The 24,588-nt window shown below is 45.3% G+C and overlaps 1 protein-coding gene across 1 annotated transcript in view; it reads left to right on the forward strand.

Moving 5' to 3' along the window:
* The first annotated feature begins 2,299 nt into the window (after positions 1-2,299).
* The window catches only part of Cdh26 (cadherin 26), a 53,110-nt gene continuing 30,821 nt past the window's right edge, over positions 2,300-24,588 (forward strand). Inside the window, exons 1-3 of the mRNA XM_052723740.1 lie at positions 2,300-2,347; positions 15,856-15,960; positions 17,705-17,866. Coding sequence (XP_052579700.1) covers positions 2,300-2,347; positions 15,856-15,960; positions 17,705-17,866 — 315 coding nt within the window. The remainder of the gene's footprint in view (positions 2,348-15,855; positions 15,961-17,704; positions 17,867-24,588) is intronic.

Raw genomic sequence — 24,588 nt, forward strand, 5'->3', positions numbered from 1 at the left:
TTACCCCATCTTGATACATTTTCCTCTAGTCACTCTGGTTGGCTGAAGAAGTCTAGTTTATTAGGTTTATTATTATCAACGTTAATCAATGTCAAATGTCTCTCCTCTCTATGAGTAGGCTGGAATCCTGTGTCCCTGGCCTGGTGTCTTACCTTCCATTCCATTGTGAAGGAAGGATGGCAGGCTGTGATTGCTCACTGGGATGTCTCTCCCTGTTCCCTGGGTTCCAGGCTCTTCCCCCTCAAAGGCTGCAAATGAGTGGGGGAAAGAAGTTCTTCCAGCCTTCTGCTGCCTCATCTTGGTGGAGAAAGCACCACATGCCACGACAGACCCCTCTCCATCTGAGGTAATGTCCTCTACCTCCTCAGCCAGCAGGAGCCCCACTGGAGACAGGAGGGAAGGCTCAGCTCCAGCCATGGCCGTTCTCTGGGTGTTTACTCATCTACACCAGCAATGACCATGTTGACGGCATAGGCATGTGTCCTAACCCAGTTTAGCTGTCACTGCAGTTCCCATCCCATAAGTGGTCTCTGCAAAAATCCAGGTCAACTTGTCAAGTGTGCACTCACACCCATTCTTCAACAGCGAATCCCAGATGTTCCCATCGGGCTCTTGCATGAGAAAAGAACATCCAGGCCTCTCCTCCAGGGCCCAGAGAGGAACCCTGAAATCGAGTAGCAGAAAGCAGCATCCCTTCCTTCACTCCTGCTATGGGCAGCAGAGGTCGGGAGATCTGAGACTAGGCTGAGAAGCAGGTGGGGGGGCTAGATGTCACTAGAAACACAAATGTTTAGAAAGCACACCCCCTAGTTCACATTAGCTGGTGTGGTTGGAGCCTGACATGGCCACAGCCTAAGGGACAAGGGCCACCTAATACCCAAATGGCATTGGGCCCAGATATATTTAAAAGTGTTTAAAATTTGGTCTCTCCTAATATATTAAAATGCCATTTTTATTTCAGCTCAGAACAAGTATAAAGCAGAGCCATTCCCAGCATCCTTGGATTCCTTCCCAGAGTATTATAACCTATAACCCAGCCTCATTCTTCTCCCGTGGGGCTCTGCACTGCACTTGCCCAGGTATGACTCATGCAACTTGACAAACTCCAAATTTGTGACCCTGCTCGGGGGTCTTACAGGCTGTGTGCAGAACAATCCGCTAGCTCTGAAGTGAGCACAAACTAAACTCAGCCATTGTTACCTGCTTCTCCCTCTGCATAATGACACTAGCAGCCCCCTTCTCTCTCTGCCTAGGAACACCTAGCAGCCCGCACTCTCTGCATAGGAACACTAGCAGCCAGCCACACTGTTGACACTTCCAATGGCAAGAAGATCAGATGAGCTAAAATGATAACTGTTCAGCACACACAGCCAGCTGCAGCTCACACTCTGAGAACACAGGAAGCTGATGAGGGTGATTACCCACTTTACCTGCTGAAAGCTGGTCATTACTTTAGGCAAGATAAGGAGAGAACAATTCATTTATTAAGGTTGCCAAAGCTCAAGTTCAGATTTTACTTCATTTCTCTCTTCCTCACACATCTTCCCCAGGTATAATTATATGGGGTTCCACTAGAATGTGGTCACCCCAAGACAGGTTTCTTCCCTATTGTGCTTCATGCTGTGTTCAGTGTCCACTGAGTGTCTGTCCCAGCAGGTGTCCAATTAGAAAACCGAAAAGGGACTGATTAGGACATTGGTTGAGCCACCACCATGAACACTCGCTCCTCTGTCTCTCTCTCTCTCTCTCTCTCTCTCTCTCTCTCTCTCTCTCTCTCTCTCTCTGTGTGTGTGTGTGTGTGTGTGTGTGTGTGTGTGTGTGTGTGTGTGTGTGTAATAGCTCTCTATAATTTAACAGGGTTGTTTTTCCAGTTTTGAGTGATTATAAGAACCATTAATTGCCTACTATAGAGGGATTATTGGGCTTGTATTTAGAAACTAAAAACCAAGCAAGAAACAGAGAAACAAACCCCGTTTTCCTGTAGGCGCTGGCTGTCTTTCTTCTGGCTCAGCTATAATCCCCGAGGTTGGATACCCAGCCAGTTTTCTGTGTACACACATGACTGGAGTTTGGTATCTGAGCACTCGCTCCCCTAGACTCTGCTGGCCACAGATGAGGTTACACCTTGCCCATCAGCCCACCTGCTCCGACAAATGCAAGCCGGGCAGAGGCTGGAGTGAAGTGTCCGGGCCTAAGTACTCAAGAGAGTAACTAGAAGAGATGTCACTGGCTGGAAAGTAGGTATCTGGCTCCTGTTGAGGCCACCAGGCTCCAAGGACTGTCCAGTGCCCACCCAGACATGGACATAAGAGGCTGCACCTGGCTGCTGCTGCTGTCGCTCTTGCAGGTGAGCTGGGTGGGAGCTAGGAACTGCGTGTTGCATAGGTGGGAGCTTGGCAGGATAACTGAGCATGATCCAACTGAACCTGGTGAGAAGCAGGCATTCAGCTGAAGCAGGGGGATGTCCATCTTTAGAGTAATATAGACACATGGGGCTCCAGAATTTATATAAATGTGGGATTGAGATCCACGTCTTACGAGGAAGTGAGGAGCAGCTGAGGGACTTGATACCAATTTATGAAACACACACAGTTAGCTTGTGTCAATATAAACTCCTAACAATACTTCTACGCCCGGTTCAAAGGGACTGAGGAAATTTCAGCAGTGTGTATTAAAGACACCTAGACAAACAAGTGGGGGCACGAAATAACCCCACTGCAAACAGGATGAGAAAAACAGGGACCACCAGTGGGCAGCCAGTGTCCTGTGTTCCAGTGGGCAGCCAGTGTCCTGTGTTCCAGTGGGCAGCCAGTGTCCTGTGTTCCAGTGGGCAGCCAGTGTCCTGTGTTCCAGTGGGCAGCCAGTGTCCTGTGTTCCAGTGGGCAGCCAGTGTCCTGTGTTCCAGTGGCAGTCTGTGTTACATGTGGTTGTTGGGTGTAACCTGCTGGGCTTCCTTTCTGTTAGTGGGGAGAGAAAATTGTGTCTTCTTTTTTTAAAAACTTAATGTTTTAAGTTAGCATGTGAAGAGACTGGTTCCATCATGGCATGTTCATGTGTGCTCTGTTCTTATTCAACCCTGGCTCCCCTTCTACAATCTCTCCCTCCCTCCACACAAGCCTCATTCTGATTTCATGTCACCCTATCCTAGTGCCCCTCCCAAGATCGCTTCACACTCTAATTGAATCACACATACCAGAGACAGAGACACCATACACAGACAGACAGACACTCCCCCCCACACACATACACACAGAGAGAAAGGGAGAGATGGACACACACACACACACACACACACACACACACACACACACACAAACAGACATACCACACACAGACATACACAGACAGAAAGACAGACAGACACAGATACAGATACAGATACAGATACAGACACACACACACACACACACACACACACACACACACAGACAGACATAGGCAGACACACACACAGACATAGAACACAGACACACACAGAGATGAGGCAGCAGTTGTAGATGGGAGTACACTCAAATGCTTAAGTAACAACCAAGGCCAATCACTTCCAGAGGGGGTCTGGTCTAAGCTGACATTGATCCTCAGTTCAGTCCAAGTCCACCTCATCCTCGAGGTTTGAAAACCAGAGTTTAGGTTGATTGTTCTAGCAGTGCAGCTGGTGGTCAGGACTTCAAACAAAAACAAAAACCTTGATATTGTGTTTTCTTTACTTGCCAATAAAGCTAAAACGTGTGCTTCACTGGCTTGGTGGGCATGGCCATGAGGGAGGGGACTCCACGGACGGCTCCCGCTTGGCCAGTGGTGTCTCCAGCACTCTCTCTGTGTTCCTAACCACTGAGGAAGTGGGCTACGTTCATTCAATCTCTAGTTAGATGTCAGCTGGGCCAGGCACTTGGATGGACACTGAACACAACACCAAACACAGTAGGGGGTTCTGTCTTGGCAAACTCACACTCCAGCAGAGCCCCATTTTTGAAAGTGGATGCCTTGCCTGGTGCCAGTTGCTTGGAGTTAGGAGAATTACCTTGGTTATATTTCACCATGTCAAGAGTCGAGCTTTTAATCAGTGCATTCATCTCATCTATGTTTTTTCATAGAACCCTGTTTTATTACCCCATGTTAGCCTGGATTTGAGTATATTGCAAATAAAATCCCATCTCCACCCTTCCCTCACACCTGCACCTACCCTCAACTAGTCTCTCAAGGAAATGGCAATATCCCCTCTCTGTTGTGTTAGCACAGTGCCCGAGTGGTTAATTAACCTCCACGCAAGTAAGGATGGCAGGAAAGTGCGATCCTCCTGTGGATTATACCTCAGTGTTTGTCTGAAGGGGTTTAGCAGACTCCAGGGAATTAGGATAACTTAGAGGCAGGGGGTTCTGAGGAATCAGTAGGTTTTAGCAACAACAATGCAGGGCCTTTCCCTTGGTGACGAACTATATGTTCAGAAGGTGCAGGACTGGCTGGGGGAAAAGTGCAACCCCTCCATGCCTTCAAGACTCCTCCAAATTCTGTTTGCAAGTACCTTGGACAGGCATACTCACCCCATGCCTAATCCCCACACCAACAACCAGTGCTGTTCTGCTGGGGAGGTGTGTGCGTACTGGTTTCCCTCTGAGACCCCACCACCCAGCTCTGCTATCCTTTTTTTTAAAGCTCTGAGAATTTCATATGCATTTTGATCAATTTCACCCTTCCTCCACTCTTCCTATATCTACCCCCTCTTCTCTAGCCCCCAGATCTGTGTACAAAAAAAAAAAAAGAAGAAGAATTTGTGTTGTCCAAATATTCTTGGACGTGTGGCCTCCCACTGGGTATGGTCAACTTACCAGGGTCTACACGCTTATAAAAAACTGACTTCCCATCACCAGTGGCTAACAGTTAATAATAGTTCCATGACTCTGACATGAAGCCAAATGACAAAGTCAAAACTACGTTCTGTAGGCTTGTGACTTTGTTCCACACTCAGTGTCACCCAGTGACAAGCTGTCCTCCTGGTTGGTCATTTCTAGTCCCAAGAGCCCAAGAAACCTCAGGTTGGGCTGGGAAGGATTCAAAGGCCAGAGATGAGAGATTTTTTCAAAGAATAAAACTAGACCAGAAGGAAATCTTCTTGTTCTGTGGTTGGGACTGTCTTTAAAATTCTGAAAAATATGATCTTTAAACATCATAAAGCTAGAGAGATAGCTGTCAGTTAAGTACCTGCCACGGAAGCATGAGGACCTGAGTTCAGATCTTCAGTTCCTACATAAACAGTCAGGTGTGGAGGTACGTGTCTGGGAAGGCAAACACAGACCCTGGGGCTTGCTGGCTGCCAGCCTTGCCTAACGGTTGATCTGGTTCAGATCAATGAGGTAGAAAGCAATTGAGAAAGACATCTGATGTTGACCTGTGTCTTCCACATGGACATACATGTGTACCTACATGAATGCATACACATAATAATAATAATAATAATAATAATAATAATAACAATAATAATAGCATTGCTAACAACTATGTTCTGCCCACTGAAGTCATTGGGGCTTCACCCAGGAACACAAGAGTTGGGGTGCTGCAGAAGTGTGTGCTAGGGCTGTCAGAGGTGAACCTGAGGCAGGCTATGTGGGGAAAGAGCAGCCAGATTCTGTCCTAACAACAGTGGCTTCCTAGTGGGACTTTCTGCTACCATATAATGAGAACCATTTTATCAAATGATCACACAGCTTTAATACAGAGAGTGGGTTGGAAAAGCATGTACTACAAGCTGGGTATCTTGAACTAAGAGAAACATGTGGTCATCATTCTGGAGGCCTGGTGTCTGCAATTGAACAGAGAGCAGGACCACGGTCCCTCTGGTAGAATTATTCGGAGCCTCTTCCTGGTTTCTCTGGCTGTTGCTAACAAGGCCCACAGCCACATCAGTCTAGTCTCTGCCCATGTCATTGCCAGCCTTCTTCCTGGGTGTCTGCTTCCTCTTCCTGTCACTGATCAGGGCATACCTGGAACTCTTCATTGCAACTTGATGAAACCTGAAGTTTCCTGTTCACAGGTACTAGGGCTAGGACTTCTGCATCCATGTTTAGGGGTGCCATTCAAGTCCCAGCAGAGGGATAAGAAGGGACATGAGTGTAGCATGAATCTTAAGAGTTCTTATTAATAAAATCAAACCTGAGGCCAGGTATTGGGCTGAACGCTGGAAGATCAGAGAAGCAGAACAAGGCACAGCCACCTTACCTCGCAAGTTCCTCAGCTGATCCTGTTTCCTCAGACTGGATGCCTCTGAGTCCTCATCCAGAATGAATCTCAGCTGAATGCTGCTGGAAAGCCTGAAACCTTAACCAGCCAAATGCTTCTAGTTCCTGGTTTTCACGCCTTATATATCTTTCTGTTTTTGCCACCACTCCCTGGGATTAAAGGCTCACTTCTTGGGATTAAAGGCGTGAGTCACCATGCCTGGCTGTTTCCAACGTGGCCTTGAACTCACAGAGATCCAGAGGGATTTCTACCTCTGGAATGCTAGGATTAAAGGTGTGAGTGCCACCATTTTCTAGCCTTTGTATCTAGTGGCTGTTCTGTCTCTGACCCCAGATAATTTTATTAGGGTGCACAATATTTTGGGGAACACAATACCACCACACATGAGGGAGAGAAGGGACAGGAGTAGTCACTCCAGAGGATATTCCAGTGTCTCTCGTAGAAATGTGGAGACCATCAGTCCTGGAGGTGGGCACAGAGGGCTGGAAGGCCCACGGAAGCCTGGGAATGAAAATGAGGTTGGCTGTGGAGCTGAGCAAGGGGAAGGCCTGGAGAGTGAAGCAGTGACCATATTTTGTTGAATTACGGAGTCCTGAAGAAGGGATGCTTTGTGAGAAAATGAGGTAAAAGGGTCAGTTTTGGCTAAGTTGAATCCAAATTGACTGTGAGGTACAGGAGGAAATAAAGGTTGCCTGGAGGCTTCCATAGGAAAAGGCAAATACTTGGCCCTTCCTGTTTGAAGCATTTTTTTTACATATATTGTTTGTTTCAGGTGTGTGTGTGTGTGTGTGTGTGTGTGTGTGTGTGTGTGTGTGGTGTGCACACGTGTGAGCAGGCCTGTGCATGCCTAGGCATGTATGTGGAGTTAGAGGATAGCTTTCAGGGATGTGTTCTCTTCTTCTGCCATGTGGGTGCTAGGGGTCAAGCATAGGTCATCAGGCTTGGACCTTTACCTGCTGAGCCATCTCACTGGCCTCCTTAAGCACTTTAAAAAATTAAATAGTAAAGAGCTGATATATTAAAAACATAAAGTCGTACTTACAGGGTGCCGTATAATGATTCTATTGCTGTGTCCATTGTGGAATGGTCAGATCAGGAGGAACATCCATCACCTCAATCCATTGCCGTTCTTAATATTCTTAATGGTGAAAACATCCAATATCCTTTCTTCTACTGTCGGGAGCATGAAGGTCCTTGCACCCACAGATCTCCAGGGAAACCAGGAATGCTAAGCACACAGGAAAAGATGTAAAACTGGTTCTTCCATCCAGAAAGCTGGAAATTGGAGGTGATTAATAGCCTGGTGGTCTATGTAATCTGTTGGGCCAGGCATATCAAGCTCCACAACCAGGACAGGAGGTGGCTAGTAATCTAAATGACACATTATCTGTACAGCCAGGGGCTTCCCCAAGCTCCCACACCCAGGACCAGAGGTGCCTAATAACCCAAATTGCCTCTACACTATCTGTATTACCAAATAATAGTGGCGGAACCTTCTCTAGGCCCTTAAGCTAATACAGGTATCTATCTCTAGATCTCTTCTTTTTGGAAGAAATGACATGTACCCTGAGTTGAGTCTCAATGTAATTACACTTCCTTGCTCACTGGAGATTGTATTACACAAGGAAACCTTTTTTCAAAATTATATTGTGTTTAGATTTACTGACAATAAACTGCCTGACATCAGATTCCCTAAAGTTTGATCCAGGTTGAGGAAGTCAGTCTAAACAGAACCTCTTCAACAGTTCATTTCCAGGCCTGTCACGACACCTGCAGGGTCTCTCTTATTCTAGCTTTCTTAAATGGTCTTCAGTGCTTTGTATACATTACACATCAAGAGCACTGATGGGCACTACTGTGAGGAGTCCATATACACAATAGTACGCAATTATGTGTTATCTTAGAGATGAGACTCAGACTCAGGGAGATTAAACCATTTGCCTGTTGAAGAAAGGGACAGGGTTTGGATTCAAGCCTGGGCCCATAAGGCTGTGCCTCAGGATTGTCTTCACTGTGCAAGGTGGCCATCAGTAGCTATAGGTGGCAACCTAACCTCCATTTAAGTCTGATCTAAGATTCAATCCCATAGGTGCACGATCTACCTTTCAAGTATTCAGTGAGGTCCACAGGGCCAGTGACTGCCACACTGTAAAGTGCGGGCCAGAACACCTCATCCTCAGGGTGCACTGGACTTTGAGTCTAGAGCCCAGCAGCTAGGTACAGGTGGAAGGACAAGGAATCTGTACAGAAATATCCCATGGGAATTTAAAATGCTGATTTCTAGGACCTCAAATCCTCCTTGAGTTGGAATTGTACATTTGAAATTTTAAATATCTGGACTTGGGTTGGTAGAGTGCTTGCCTAGCACCCACAAAGCCAAGAGTTCAATCCCCAGTACCATATAAACCGGGCATGATGGTTTTAGTCAGGGTTTTTATTGCTGCTACCAAACTCTGACCAAAAAGCAAGTTGGGGAGGAAAGATTTTATTAGGCTTATGCTTCCATGTATTACTGTTCATTACTGAGGGAAGTCAGGACAGGAACTCAAACAGGGCAGGAACATAGAGGAGTGCTGCTTACTGGCTTGCTCCTCATGGCTTGCTCAGCCTGCTTTCTTATAAAACTCAGGACCACCTGCACAGGGATGGCACCACCCACCATGGGCTGGACCCTCCCACATTGATCACTAACTGAGAAAATACCTTACAGCTGGATCTAATGGAGGCATTTCTTCAACTGAGGCTCCTTTCTCTCATGACTCTAGCTTGTGTCAAGTTGACACACAAAACCAGCCATTGCAATGGTCAACAACAGTTAATCCCTAGAATTGTGTAGGGAGATAGGAGGATTAGAAGTTTGAGGCCATCTTTGGCTATGTAGCAAGACTGAGCCAGGTTAGGCTGTATGAGACTCTGTCAAAAGGAAAGAAAAGAAGGAAGGAAGGAAGGAAGGAAGGAAGGAAGGAAGGAAGGAAGAGAGAGAGAAACAAAGAAATAGAAATGGGGGGAGGAGAGAGAGAGAGAGAGAGAGAGAGAGAGAGAGAGAGAGAGAGAAAGAGAGAAAGAGAGATTGATTTATTTCAATAATTTCCAGAAAGAATACTTCATATTTAGGGTCTTAGTTCTTTCTTCCTTCCTTTGTTTCTTTCTTTTCTTCTTGAAAATTTTTGTTTCAAAAGATATCATGGCTCCCCCGACCAGGTAAGCCTGAAGGACACTGGTGACCTGGCCCAAGGCCAGTCCCATCTGTGAAACGGCATGTAGGGTGGGGGCTGTGGAGCTTGCCTGCCTGCCACTCTGATAAAACAGCCTGGGTAGACTGCAACTGGGGAAGCCAGCTTGGGGATGGTTCTATCAGCACGGAGAGCATTATGCAAATTGCTGTGAGTGGTGTCCTTTTTGGAGGAACTGCCTCAATTGTCCCGAATGGAGGTGTAATAGGCACTCTTACAGAGTCATTTCAGCAGCAGGGGACAATTGTGAGTCTCCCTGCATCATGCAGATGAGCTGTTCTGAGGCTGCACAAAGAGAAGAGAAAACCAACAGGAGCTGCTCTGGATGTCAGGTACCTCTCTGGCCAAGCATAAACCTTCCATGCTTTAAGTCTCTTGGAAGATCCAGTTGGCTTTCCCTGCCTGTTGGCTGGGCCCATTTGTGCTGTTAGGACAAAATGAATCTACACAGCTAGAGAGTGAACAATTACTTGAAGACCCCATCTTAGTCTAAAGGACTTGAGAGAGACAGGAGACTTCACACAGTCCTTGCCAATGCCCTAAAGCCTGGAACAGAAGCAAAATCAATTTCTGCATTCATTTACAAGAAATGCAATTTCTTCTTTAATTTTTTTAAGATCATTTTTATTTTCTGTATATGGGTGTTTTGCCTGGATGTCTGTGTACTACATGTGCCTGGTGCTGATGTCGGTCAGGAGGAGCTGTTGGATTCCCTGTAACTGGAGTTACAGATGATTGTGAGCCACCACGTGGATGCTGGGAATAGAAATCAGGTCCTCCTCTGTAAGAGCAGCCAGTGCTCATAACTGCTGAGCCTCCATCTCTCTAGCCCCTAAGCTGTGTATTTAACATACTGGTTTAAGGCTTAGGAAGTCAAAGACTTTGAAAATCCTTTCTTTGGGACTAGAGGCAGGATGCACTCACCACCTACATGCTTTCTGGGTATACATGAGGACTTGAGTTCCACATAGTGCACACCTGTCATCCCAGGGCTAGGGAACAAGAGGCAGGGGGATTTCTGTTCTTCACATACATATGCTGTAGAATATTATTTTAAGATGTGTTACATTTGTTTATGCTGTGGAGCATTTGTTTAATGGTGCAAAGGTGTGTTACATTCTTTTACGTTGCATTTCTTTAACTCTGTGAGGCTGTGTTACTGTGCCTGTCTAAAACACCTGATGGTCTAATAAAAAGCTGAATGGCCAATAGCTAGGCAGGAGAAAGGATAGGCATTGTGGCAGGCAGAGAGAATATATATAGAAGGAGAGATCTGAGAGAGGAGCGATCTAGGAGCAAAAAGAGGAGGAGGAGGACTCTAGGGACCAGCCAACCAGCTACACAGCCAGCCACAGAGTAAGAAATAAAGAAAGGTAAATAGAATAGAGAAAGATAAAAGCCCAGAGGCAAAAGGTAGATGGGATAATTTAAGTTAAGAAAAGCTGACAAAAAACAAGTCACGCTAAGGCCAGGCATTCATAAGAAAGAATAAGACTTCATGTGACTTATTTGGGAGCTGGGTGGCAGGCCCCCCAAAAGAGCAAAGAGTAAAAAAAAATCAACATATATTGCCATGAATATATACATATGATGCACAAACAACTCTTTTCCTTTAGGTAAATAGATAGAAATAGAAATATAGTCTGTGGCAGGAAAAATGCCATTGTTATCAGAAGCTCAATCCTAATTAGTCTTCTTTTTTTTTTCAAGACAGGGTTTCTCTGTGCAGCTTTGCGCCTTTCCTGGAACTCACTTGGTAGCCCAGGCTGGCCTCGAACTCACAGAGATCCGCCTGGCTCTGCCTCCCGAGTTCTGGGATTAAAGGCGTGCGCCACCACCGCCCGGCTTTCAATCCTAATTAGTCTTAACAATAAAAACCAGGAATCAGATATCGAGGGTGAAAGCTGAAAGATCAGAGAAGCAGAGCAGCAGCCACTAGAAACTTAACTCTATGAATCCTCAGACTGAATGGTGGACTGAGATCCTGTCTCCACATCCCTAGTGCTGGGATTAAATGCGTGCGCCACCACCACCTGGCTCTGTTTCTCTTTTATACTGGTTCAATCTTGTGTAGTCCAGGGTGCCTTTGAACTCCTGATCTTCCTGCTTCCTCTTCCCAAGTGCTGGGATTAAAGGTATGTGCCACCACTGCCTGGCCTCTATGGTTAACTAGTGGCTAGCTCTGAGCTCTGACCCCCAGGCAAGCTTTATTTGTCAGAACACAAACAAAATATCATAAAGCAAAACAAAATAACAACAGTTATCTTTAACATAAAATGACCCAGTAATATCACATACCACCTTGAAGGTAGCCGACCACAAATGGACATATGTAGAGTGTGTCTTTATTCCCTGTGAAACTTCAAAGCCACTGTGTCACCACATAATCCTGAATTAAGATAGATACCACGTGTGCTACGTGGCCACACTTGGTGACCTGGTGGGATCTGGGTTCACTGACTGTGATGATGGTGACTTAGGATCAAGTCCTAGAGACTTAGATTGTATGAGTTACATTTACGGATAACATGTTAGAAATGAAAACTGACAAATCTTAACCATGTTTAATTCACTAAAGAGAACAATAACCCCATCACACACGAAGATGAATAACAGAGTTTTACTTAAAATAACTGTATTTTTCAATTCTGCCTAATGAGAAGAGCGGTGCTGTTTGTACTTTGTGCTTTGTCATTTGAATGTCTGGCTTAGCGGAAGACAGCTGGGTTCTCCTGCTGCATTTGTGTTTAATCGATTGTGAACGCTGTTCAGTGCAAGGATGTGCAGAGATTCTGGCCTCCCACATGCTTGCATTCGGAGTGATCTGAGTACTTTCAATAGGGAATTCTGGGTTTTCTCTTTTGAGACTACACCCGAACTTGACAGTGAAAGCGTCCCAACCATTCCCTCCGATATGAAATCTGAGTATAATTGAATGAGCTTTCATCACTGCCCTAACTTCCCCAGGGGAACAGAAATGCCTTCATCTTGGACAAAATGGTGGCAACATCCAAACAACTAATTTGGACCAAGCCCAGCTCAGTGAGTCTGTGAACTTACTGGAGTTCCTTACAGGAACAAAGTGGGTGAGGGATTGTCCACAGGAGCATGGGTGACTCTTGGGCAGCTGTATCACCAATAAGCCCCATTCCAGCATGAGTGACAGCCCATTAAAGCTGCATTACTGATGTTCCCTGCAGAACTTTTAGTAAGCGCCACAGATGTGTCCTCTGCTCTGGCCCCTTCGGCCATGACCTGCTTCTATACCCTCAGGTCTAGGTGCATCTTTTGAGTTTTATAATTGTGTGTATGTGTGCATATGCATGTGATAGACACCAAGGCCTGTGCAGCAAGCGCCTTTACATTCTGAGCCATCTCACTGGCCCGTCAAAATACCTTTTATGAGAATTCACCAATTGTTAAATTTTTATCCCATTTGCTTGATCACATGATCACACTTTCTCTGATTCTATCTCAAATAAACACACACTTTAGTTTACTGTTAGCTTTGGACTCCATTGCAGGACTTGTCTTTCTGTGTTTCTGTGGTCTTGCATATGGATTTTTTTGGTGCGGGAGTGGGGGGGGTGGGGGGGTAGGGGGTGGGGGGTGGGGCGAGGCTTTTGGAATACAATCACACACTAGGAATTCCCAGTGAAAATGCGAAGTTCTATTATTTTACCAATTATTGTAAATTAAGGAACAGGAGAGGACACAGAAAAGCCCTGTTAAGTCCCATAGTCAGCTGACATTTGGTGTTGACTCCTACACATGCATGTCAGGCTTTGTGCTGACCCTGGCCAGTTGAGGTTAGCGCTGTCTCCTTCAGTGGCAGAAAATGGGGTGGTTCAGGGTTGGGCCTCCCTTCCGTTGGTAATGACACACCAGAGTCCTTTGGTTCACTTCCCTGTGATTAGGGACAAGGTGATCATAAATTGAGATGCAATGAACAAGACATCATAATGCCTGACACTAAGCCCAGGCCTGGGATGTAGCTCAGCAGTACAGAGCTTGCCTAGAACCCAGGAGAAGGCTCTGGGTTCCATCCCTAGAACCATGAACCAAAAATCTAACTGCAGAAGTTCTTTCCAGGTATTTGTGCTACTTCATGCATTTGCTGTAGGACACGGCTAAGGACATTCATTAATGACACTAATTAGTGTCATTTTTGCTTTTAATACCAGAGTCATTAACAGCTTCCAATAAGAAGCTGATGGTTATGATCACACTGGTGGGACTGGAAAGTCAGTCCTAATGAAAGAGGACAGTGAGACCTCCATGTCTAACCAATATGTGAGAAGCCTGGGAAGAGCAGAAACCAGCTAACGGTGCAAGCCTGCAGGCTTGTCCTCACTGCTTCCTTGTTTATTAGATGAAATTGTGCCAGGCCTGATCCCTTCAGGCTTTAGTGTGGGCAGACTGACAATCACCACCGTGAACTCTACTTATCGTCTCATACTAACCGAGAACCTGTAGTGTTTTTATTTCTATCCGTTCACTTTATAAGTAAGTCATTTAAAAAATTAATTTTATGACAAATAAAATGAATTTGAGAAAAGTTAATACGGCCAGAATCCACCTTGACAGAAGCAGATGGTAGCTATGGAATGGACATAAGGAGAAGCAAACCATGGGATTGCATTCTGTCTAGATTCCCTCGCCCGGCAAATACCTGATGCCAGAGTCTAAATCTAATACTGTCTGAGTTCAGTTCACTTTCTTGGGGAGATGTGGCAAGTGTCTCCTTAACCAGCCAGGGCATCAGTGATTGATAGAACGAGGAAATGGCTCTACCCAAGTGTCTCCTTAACCAGCCAGGGCATCAGTGGTAGAACGAGGAAATGGCTCTACCCAAGTCTCGCCATGAACCAGTTAGCTCATTGGGTTTATGGACAGGAAGTATATGATCCACAAATGGCTGCATCACATCCTCCAACCCCAGCATGGATAACAACTTCTCCAGAGCAGCAAAGGTAGAGTTACCTCAGTTAAACTTCTCCCCTCTAAAGCAGTGGTTCTCAACCTTCCTAACGCTGTGACCCTCTAATACAGTTAGTTCCTCGTGTTGTGGTGACCTCTAACCATAAAATTATCTTGTTGCCACTTCATAACTAATTTTGTTACTGTTATGAATCATAATGTAAATATATTTTTGAGATAGAAGTTTGTCAAAGGGGTTGTAACTCACAGGTTGAGAACCACTGTCCTAAAAGCTATAGCTCCTCCAAAGACTGTGTTCAGCTAGGGCACAATTGGGGGGAATGACAGGAAAGTGGGGCTGGAATCTCAGGTGAGGTCTGAAGACTCTCCAGGCCTGATCTTTTTGAGAGTCTCTTCTATGTATCCAGAACTGTTCTTATTAAGATGGTCCTGGCTATTAGTTTTTGAAGATCAAATTCCCCAACACTAGTGTGTGTGTGTGTGTGTGTGTGTGTGTGTGTGTGTGTGTGTGTGTGTGTGTTTATATTGTGTGACACTATTCCTGGGGTGACAAGAAGAAATGTCTATGCAGCCCAAATAGGGAACCAACATCAGGCATCCCAAAGTAATGATACCACCAAAGTCCAACTTGGTGAACCAATGAGTTTATTGGAGTTACTTTCAAGAGCATGGGTTAGGAGTACTTATAAACAGGATGACTCAAAGGCAGCTCTCAGTGAAAGCCCACCCAGCATGGGTGATGGCTCATGAAAGTTAGAGCCCTGAAGCTCACTGTAAAACTTACAGGTAGCTCGATTAGTTGAAAGGTCCCTCTACTTAGCACTCCTTTCTGCTTATATAACATTGAAATCAGGAAGGGACCTTATGTATCCTGTAAGTTTCAAGGATTTCCTGAGACTTATGAGTTATTTATTTCCTGAGTTTAATGAGTTTCCTTCCAGGATGGAATGGTTCAATTCAGAGGTTTGTGTCTGTGTATGTGTCTGTATATATATGTGTGTGTTTGTTAAAAGGGAGACTAGTAGACATTAAAATTAAAAGCCTGTGGGCACAAATTGGAAACTTTCTTGTCAATGATTTCAGGAAAACTGAGAGACTAATGAAGGGAATGACTTTCTCTTCATTAGGCTATTGGCTTATTGTTGTAGGCCACACATTCATATCTGGTAGACAATGGCCTTTAATGCCATGAATGCATAACTCCTAAAGCTATCTCACAAACTTTTTGAAATCAGTGGGTAGCTTGTGCCTCACTCTTAGGAATGACAGCAGCTGTTAAAAGGACAGACACTTGCAATGGCCAAGCTCAGGTGGTTGCTCTGGGTGTGAGAGACAGAATCCTCACACTGAGTCAGCTCTGTGCCCAGCTATGAAGTTCAGACGCCACAGATGCAGTCTGCTAGCCTCCCCACCGTCTTCACTGACATTGTCATCCTGTGCCCTGTAGGGACAGAGCCACCAGGCTCTACGGCGATCTAAGAGAAGATGGGTTCTCACCACCTTGGAACTGGAAGAGGAAGACCCAGGGCCCTTTCCCAAACTTGTTGGGGAGGTAAGGACATACTCTGACCTCTGGAAACAGCATGTCCCTTCTGGACAGAAGAGTGGGTCTTGAAAGGATTCCTGCTGGCATTTATTGATTATCTCTTTAGGGAAAGAACCCAGGGTCACACCACTTATTTTAGAAAGGGCTCTGACAGCTGCCTTGCTGTGAGCCTGCCTGACTTATGGCCAGGCAGTGAAGACGAGCAGCAGGACATTGAGCTGGGACTCTGATGACTGATTTCTAGGGACCATCTGAGTGTGTGCCTCTGGGCTGGTGGCTTCTCCCTGTAACTGTAATGAGAATGACTCTAACATGCAGGTCTGCTTCACTGGTCCCATGCATTTTTTTATTATTTTTTTCATTCTTGACTATAGGGGGAGATTATTTAAAGGCCCACATTGCTATAGGGTATGGTAGTACACACCTGTACAATTCTATTACTTGGAGTGAAGGCAAGATGGCTCAGTGCATAAAGATGCTTGCTGCCAAGCCTGACAACCAACCTGAATTTGATCCCCAGGACCCAGGTAGATGAAAGAGAGAATGAGCTTCTGGTAGTTGTCCTCTGATCTCCACTGGCATGTGTACACACACACACACACACACACACACACACACACACACACACACACACACACACAAACACACACACACTCACTCACAAATGATGATGATGATATAGTAATTTATTTTAAAAAGAATACAAATCAACCAAGGGCTGCTCATAACTTCTCTCCAAGAAAAGTTAGGTGTGGCCTTTCTTTCTCTTTCTCTCAAGAGAAAGCCCACATTAACAAATTGGTATGTGTTCTTCCAGACATTTTGATGCAGATTTGGGGATGTGTATGTGTATTAAAGGGCCAAGATCACAGAGCATGTACCATTCTGTGACTCAATTTTCTCATTTAAGGGTGTGGCTGCCAGACTTTCCTGGCAGGACACATCCTCAACCTTCTTGAGGGCAGCAGTGTCTGAGGCCATGGAATGGGCATCCCAGTGTGTGGTTCTTTCTAATCTCATAAACATCTGTGCTATTTCCAGTTTCTCTATTCCAGTCCAATATGCAACCCATATCTTTATTTCATTTAAAAAAAAGAATTATTTTTATTTTAATTGTGTGTGTGTGTGTGTGTGTGTGTGTGTGTGTGTGTGTGCACGCACGTGCATGCACCCCCATATGGATGCACGAGTGCATTCATGCATAAGAATGTAGATGTCTGTGGATGCCAGAGGAACAGACTCTCCCTGGAACTGGAGTTACATCTGGTTGTGAGCCTCCTGAAATGGGTGCTCTGGTCTTCTGCAAGAACAGAAGAGTAAGTACTCTTAACCACTGAGCCAGCTCTCCAGTCACAGATTTTATTTTTATTATTTGTAATGACACATGTCTATGTGTTCTTGTACAGGTTTGTGTGCATGAGTGCATTTGTCTACAGAGGCCAGAGATATCAGATCTCCCGGGGCTAGAGTTACAGGCAGTTGCGAATTGTATGGGAACTGGAAAGCAAACTCTTGTTTTCTGGAAGAACAGTGAACTCTCTTAACCATGGAGTCCGCTCTCCAGCCTCTGCCCAATCTCTTTGCTCCTACATCTCTGCTGAGCCCTCTGCTTTCTTAGCACAACCCCTCAGAAGCATGGTGGCTTGCTTAGATTCCTGAAAGATGCCTCAGTTCTTGGCCCTGATTTTTGAAGATCACCATGGTTTATTAGCAGGTTCCTTTAATTTTTTTCTATTTTCCTCCTTTCCAGCTGTTCAATAATATGTCAAATAATGTGTCACTGATATACTTAATCAGAGGACCTGGTGTGGATGAATTTCCAGAGATCGGTTTATTCTCTATAGAAGATCAACAAAATGGAAAAATATATGTTCACCGCTCTGTCGATCGAGAAGTGACGCCATCTTTTATGGTATCTAAAATGGATATGGTCTTAGCTTGTATTTAGTGCAAAACTTTGTGAGATACTGAACCTGATAAGCACTTATTGGCTAACTCTGTTGGGATCTGGGAAATTAGTACATTTTTTTTCCAGTGTGGCAGGTTTGGGAGGTATGTGTTGGACACAGCTAACTTTGGAATCAGCTTTAGAGTTTAATAATACAGTGGGAGTGAGGTGCCATTGTCAAGCTTTCTGACCACTGTCCCAACAGGATTGAGAGATTGGAAATCATTTGGGGATGGGGCCACAGAGCACCTGTAAAATGCTGTGGTTTGGTTTCTGGTGGCTAACATTTGGAGTGTGGAGAGCAGCCACACACAGACCCCAGCAGTTGCCTGGCAGCTGATGTGGGAGTAGGGAGGGTTTGCTGACCAGTTATCAAGGTCCAAGGTCCATGTGTACTCAGTGATCATATCACTCCATGGCCTTCCTTGCAGTTGAAATTCAGGTTCCAAACCAGGAAAGAAAATCACAAAGAAAAGAGCCTCAAGTCACAGGGTGGTGTATCATGTTCCAGCCTCCCCTGGCTGTGTAGATTGTCATCCTTTGTTCCTGTGGATGTGTGGGAGCAGGGTTTGGCTGTCAGTTAACCCCTTCAGGGTGGGAATATGATGTTTACTATCTGAGAAAGCAATCTATGAAGCATTCCCCCAGCAGCCCCAAAATATTTATACACACAACAAAATACAAGCCTTAAAGTCACCAGAAAGTTCTGACTCATTTTATTTAATTAATTTATTTATTTATTCTTCTTTTTTTTTTTGAGACAGGGTTTCTCTATGTAGCTTTGCACATTTCCTAGAACTCATTCTGTAGCCCAGGTTGGCCTCGAACTCACAGAGATCCGCCTACCTCTGCCTCCGAGTGCTGGGGTTTAAGGCGTGCACCACCACTGCCCAGCTCTGACTCATTTTTAAAGACACAAGAATACTCTCTAAACTAAATTCCACAAAATTCGAAGTTGAACCTGTGGTTCTTTTCTAACCCTATGATCTCTGATCTCTCTAGCCTCCCCATCTTCGGGGAAAAATATAAGAGGGATGCTGAAGGACCTGCTAAGTTCTTAATAAACAAATTGACCACCCAAGGATCACGGGGAAATGCAGATTCTGGGTTGGGGAGGTGGCTCAGTGGTTAAAGCACTGGCTGCCTAAACATGAGGACCCAAGTTTGATTCCCAGGACCATGTAGAAAGCTGAAAGTCAAGTGTACCTGTAACATCAGAGCTGGGGACACAGACAGGAGGGTCCCTAGGGCTTGCTGTCCAGTCGATATAGCAAAATGGATGAGCTCCTGGTGAATGAGAGATGCTCTTTCAAAAAAAATACTGTGGAGAGATTGAGGCAAACAGTTGATGTAGGCCTCCAGCTTCCACACACAGGTGCACATACCCATGAACATACACATGCAGATTGTTTCATTCATTCAGATGGGACCAGACAGTCTATATCTCTAATGAGTCCTGAAGTGATGCTGGGCCCACTGTTCTGGGCTGCTGTGCTGAGAGGCATGGTCCTGTGTATAGCAGCAGCAGCAGCAGCAGCAGCAGCAGGAACTTCTATAAGACTGAACCAAACAGTATGGTTGTTGCTTGCTTTAAATGTTTTGAATGACAGGTCATAGGCTCGATAGGATGTTTGGTACCCAGAAGCTGCTAACACAGAGCCCCATCCCTAGGAGCTTTTTTTGAAACTTGGGATTGGGATGGATAAACTGTGTGTTCTGGTTGGTTTTGTGTGTCAAGCTAGAGTCATTAGAGAGGAAGGAGCCTCAGTTGGGGAAATGCTTCCTTGAGATCCAAGTGTAAGGCATTTTCTCAATTAGTGATCAATGGGGAAGGGCCCAGCCCATGGTGGGTGGTGCCATGCCTGGGCAGGTGGTCCTGGGTTCTATAAGAAAGAAGGCCTAGTAAGCCATATGAAGCAAGCAGTAAGCAGCTCCCTTCCATGGTCTCTTCATCAGCTCCTGCCTCCAGGGTCCAGCCCTGTTTGAGTTCCTGTTCTGACTTCCTCCAATGATGGACTATGATCTGGAAGTGTAAGCCAAATAAACCCTTTCCTCCCTAACTTGCTTTTTGCATGGTGTTTGGTCGCAGCAATAGAAACCCTAACTAAGACACTGTGAAAGTCATACATAGTTCCCAGGCACCATTTAGAACAAAAAAGTGTAACATGTTAGACACTCTTCCAAAGGGATATACATCTCACTGGCAGCAGGGTAGGTGGTGGGTGAGATATCCACTAGAGCAGACCACGTGGACACAGGCTCAAGCCAATAGGAAGTCTTGATTAGCCAGCCAGCAACTACACTGGGTGTTTGGGACCCAAGTGCAATCCCTAGCCTTTCAGGATGGGCTTTTAAGCACAAAACCACATCCCGGGTTGACACAACTCATTTAGCAAGAACAGTTAGCCAGAAGTGGAACTACAGAAGCCAAAACGCAAGGTTAATGCATTCAGGGCTTTTCCAGAACTGTGGACTTTGATGGATTAAGTCTTTGTTCAGCACGGGTGGTGCTGCCTGTGTGCTGGGTTCCAGGGCCTAAATGGTAATTCCATCATGGTGTCAGTTGTACAGAGGTCTGGGGCCTGTTATACCATGACATCAAGGTCACATTTGTCTTTTTACATTTACTCTGTGTGTGTGTGTGTGTGTGTGTGTGTGTGTGTGTGTGTGTGTATGTGTGTGTGTGTGTTTTCATGTGTGTTCCTGTGCATGTGGAGGTTGGGTGGCTTCCTCTACTACTCTCCACCTTATTTTTGAGGCAGGGTCTCCCACTGAATCCAAATTCACCTATTTTCTAGACTGGCTGTAAAGCTAACTAGGAGGGCTACTTATCTCCACATCTTCAGGGCTGGGATACAGAGGCATGCTACTATGACAGGCTTTTTCATAGGTCCTGGAGATCCCAACTCTTTTTACATGGTAGATATTTTACTAGCTAAGCCATTTCCCCAGCCCCCTACAATGGTCCTTTATATAGAATTATGTAAATATTTATATAAATATGCAAATGCTATTAAAAAACAAGCCACTCGCCCCTCTCATTTGACTATATACTTTCACAAGGGAAAATACAGGTGGAAATTCTGAGCTGGCACCCACCCATTACCCTCTATTCCATGACTCCAATTCACTTCCTCATTAATGTCAGAGCTTTCCGGAATTTGTGCATTTGTGTTTGATTTTAAAGTCCATCTCTCCCATCAGAATGTAGGTTATAAGAGGTGAGAGACCCTAGCCTCCCTCATGACCATCTCTCCAGTGTGAAGAGCAGGGCTCTTCAAATAGTGGTGTCTCAGATAAGTACATTGGGTGATAGGTGAGCTACCAGGCTGGTAAAATCAAGTCCTCTTTTCAGGGTCCAGGAGTCTAAACTAATCACACCCCCCAAAAAGATGGGCTTGACTGTCAATCTGTGGCAGCTGTGATTGTGTTCTCATCAAGTCCTTGCGATGCAACCAAGTTAAGATGAGGTCATACTGGACCAGGATTGGCCAATGTCCTAATAAGAAGGATATTTGGACACAGAAGAGGGTGAACACTTGGAGTTAACTACGAGGAGGTAGAGGCAGAGACTTGAGCGATGTGGGCATAAGGTCTGGTATCCTCAGGCTTAACAGTGGCCAGCAGCCACATGAAGAGAAGCCTGAGCATGCTCCAAAGGGCCTCCCGACACACAGCAGTGCAGTCCCAGCCTCCTAAGCCTGAGGACAAATCCCACCGCAATGGTGAGAATATCACCCTCAGGGGTCAGAAGCACATCAGGTGGAGATCACCAGGCGTGGAAAGTGGCATAAGCCATGTGTTGCCTGGCACATTTTACTCTGATCAGCTGCTTCTCTGCGCAAATGCTGACAATTGATTTTGAGATACTGGAAAGACAGAGCAGCACAACAAACCAAGCAAACACATCAAGGCTGCAAAGAGAAACTCCAGAAGCAAGCCATTCCCAATGCAGCCCTAGGGGTTCTCTAAAATTAGACAAAGCATGCAGAGTTTGGGTTTGGAGGTGTGGAGGGGGTGGACTAGCTTGTTAATGTTATAAACCCAAAAGAAATCTGTAAAAATCTGCTGAGAATTGCAATATGATTTATGATAGATTCATAAAGAGAAAAATGTCATCTTCCCTCTGTGTAGGAATCTTCTCTATTTTAAATATTCTCAGTTTCATAGGACACAAGTGCCCATTCCAGCCTATCCTTTTACATTCTTTTCAAATAATTGCGTATTGACCATCTCTGCACCGGCACTCTGACCCACTTCCAAGTCATGCGTGTAACTGATTTCCCACTGTGCCTCCGGCGTCTAAGAGGCTTCCGTCTGCTAGTTTGGGTGTGAAGCTATAGCTCTTGTGCGTGTAATTACAAATGGCCATATGGCAGTCCGTCATGCAAGTGCTGCATGGTTTGTTTATCCGAGGGTGTAAATCTCCGGGCTATAACAAAAGGCTGAAAACCATTCCAAGTACAGAAAGCAGGGGTGGTATTTCCTTTCTGCGTTGTGACTGAGTCCCCTGGAATTTCTTAGCATCTTGCCAATGAATAAACAGCACTCACGGTCCTCAGGCATCTGTCAGAACTAAAGGTCTCAGATGTAGCTTTTAGGATAATAAATGGAATATGAAATAATAAACACAAAACAAACACACGGTTCTTGTTTAAGTGGGAGGATTATGGTTGGCCCAGTTTGAGAGCGAGGAGTCTGGGTGATTAAGGAGTGGGGCTGCCAGCACCGCAATGAATTATGGAGGACAAGGGAGCAACAGTGTGGGAGAGAGCCAATTTGCTTGTGAAAATTTTAAAAATGTATGCTAGAGTCCCTGAAGCGGAGTAGCTCAGGAGTAGGAGCCCTGCAGCATCCATCAGCCTTACTGGAAGGGAAAGTTGACCCTGGGGAGACTGAGGCTGCCCATGCTGGTTCTGAGATGCCTGGTGAGAAGTGAAAGGCTAGACCCATGCTTCAGGCTCTGCCTGTCTGGCTGGGGTCTGGGTTCCTCTACCTCTTCCAAGTGTTGAATAGCCAATCACTCTCTGGTACAGTGGGAACAGGTGCTCCCTAGGGCTTCTTCCAGGATGTGAGGGGTCCATCTACTCATGTACCCCCTGATCTTCTTTAAGGAGCTAATTTTTCTTAACACCCCTAGCAGGACCCTGTGCCTGCAGCTGAGGTCCTGCTAGGGAGTGCTCCTGTGCTTCAGAGTATCTCCACTGCAGCTCATGGGCATCATGTTCCTTTTGCTGCCATCGAATTCCTGTAGGCCCTCTGCAGGCTCTGGCCCCATAGCCCACCAGCCTTCAGCAGATCAAACCCTGGCATCCAGGGGCAAAGGAGACACAGCAGTGAAGCAGGTTGCAGTCCCTTGAAAATATAACTATATGTCTCTCAACACGTAAGCAGATCAATAGCTAGAACTATTATCACTCAACTTTTATTTTATAAATAATGGCATAATTTGAGTTACCTGGTCATTGTTGCCTTATTTTAATATTGTAATTAAGAACACCTTGTAATTGGTGGGCTGTGCTTTTTGTAACATTTTCAGACTTGTGAAAGAACAGAGCAGCAAGTGGCATGAGTTCCCCGAGTTCCTGCTGCAGCATCTTGCCCTGGTGTGGTATATTTCAGTTGTAACTGGTGAGCCAGGGTTTTACGTCATTACCAACCAAAGCCCATTGCTCGCCTGGTCTCTGTCCAGGTGTGCTCTTGATGTTTCCATTGCATGGGCTGATAATGGCACTCCCATCACAGCCTCCTGTAGAGTAGCTTACCTGCTCTAAAATCTCCTGTGCTCCACCCGCTTACCTCTCCCTTATTGAGGACCACAGTCTTTTCATTATCTCCACAAATTTGCCATTTCCAGACTCTTATGGAGCTACACTCCTGTACTGTATAGCTCTTTTAGATACTTTCTTTATAAAAAAAAAATTATGGGCACACATATGTGTGCATGTGTTTGTACACGTTTCACATGTGGGTGTATGTGTATACACATGCATGTGCACATATGTGCGTGTGTGTATGTGTGTGTGTGTGTGTGTGTGTGTGTGTGTGTGTGTGTGTGTGTGTGTGTATGTATGTGTGTGTTCTGGTTTCATTTCTGATGCAGTGACAAAATACCCTGACAATAAACAACTTTGGGGAGAAAGGGTTTATGTCTTTCTCATAAATGTAAGATCTGTAGTAATGTCTCTCCTTTCGTTTCTGGTCTTGATACCTGTTTTCACCCTTGTCCTTTCTGTGCCATCCCACTCATCAACTTTTCTAGAGCATTGTTAATTTAATCAGGCATTTAAAGAACTGCTGTCTAGCTCTGTGACAGCTGTTTGATGGTTTCCACTTCATTGATAATCTTCTCTGATGTTTGTTATTTCCTCCTTTCTATCTAGGTTAATTTGCTTAGCTTTTCCAAAAGTTCTCAGTATACAATCTTAACTTACTAGTTTGATGCCTCTAGGAAGGGAGGTCTCCTGGACATGCTGGACAGGTGTGGCCATTCCTCTTCACTATATCAGTGAGGACAGTGATCCTCTATTAACCTGACTTGTCAACAACTGTGCTGGTTCCTCTGGGCATCCTTTTCTCCAAAGCCTACACCCAACTACTATTCTCAAGGCCCCATAATTGTCTCCATGTCTTCCTTTCTCAAGAAAACACCAATAATCTGTAGAAACAGCTCAGCATCATCTTGC

Source organism: Peromyscus californicus, unplaced genomic scaffold, assembly GCF_007827085.1.
Source record: "Peromyscus californicus insignis strain IS unplaced genomic scaffold, ASM782708v3 Scaffold_7__1_contigs__length_154581171, whole genome shotgun sequence".
Classification (NCBI taxonomy): Eukaryota; Metazoa; Chordata; class Mammalia; order Rodentia; family Cricetidae; genus Peromyscus; species Peromyscus californicus.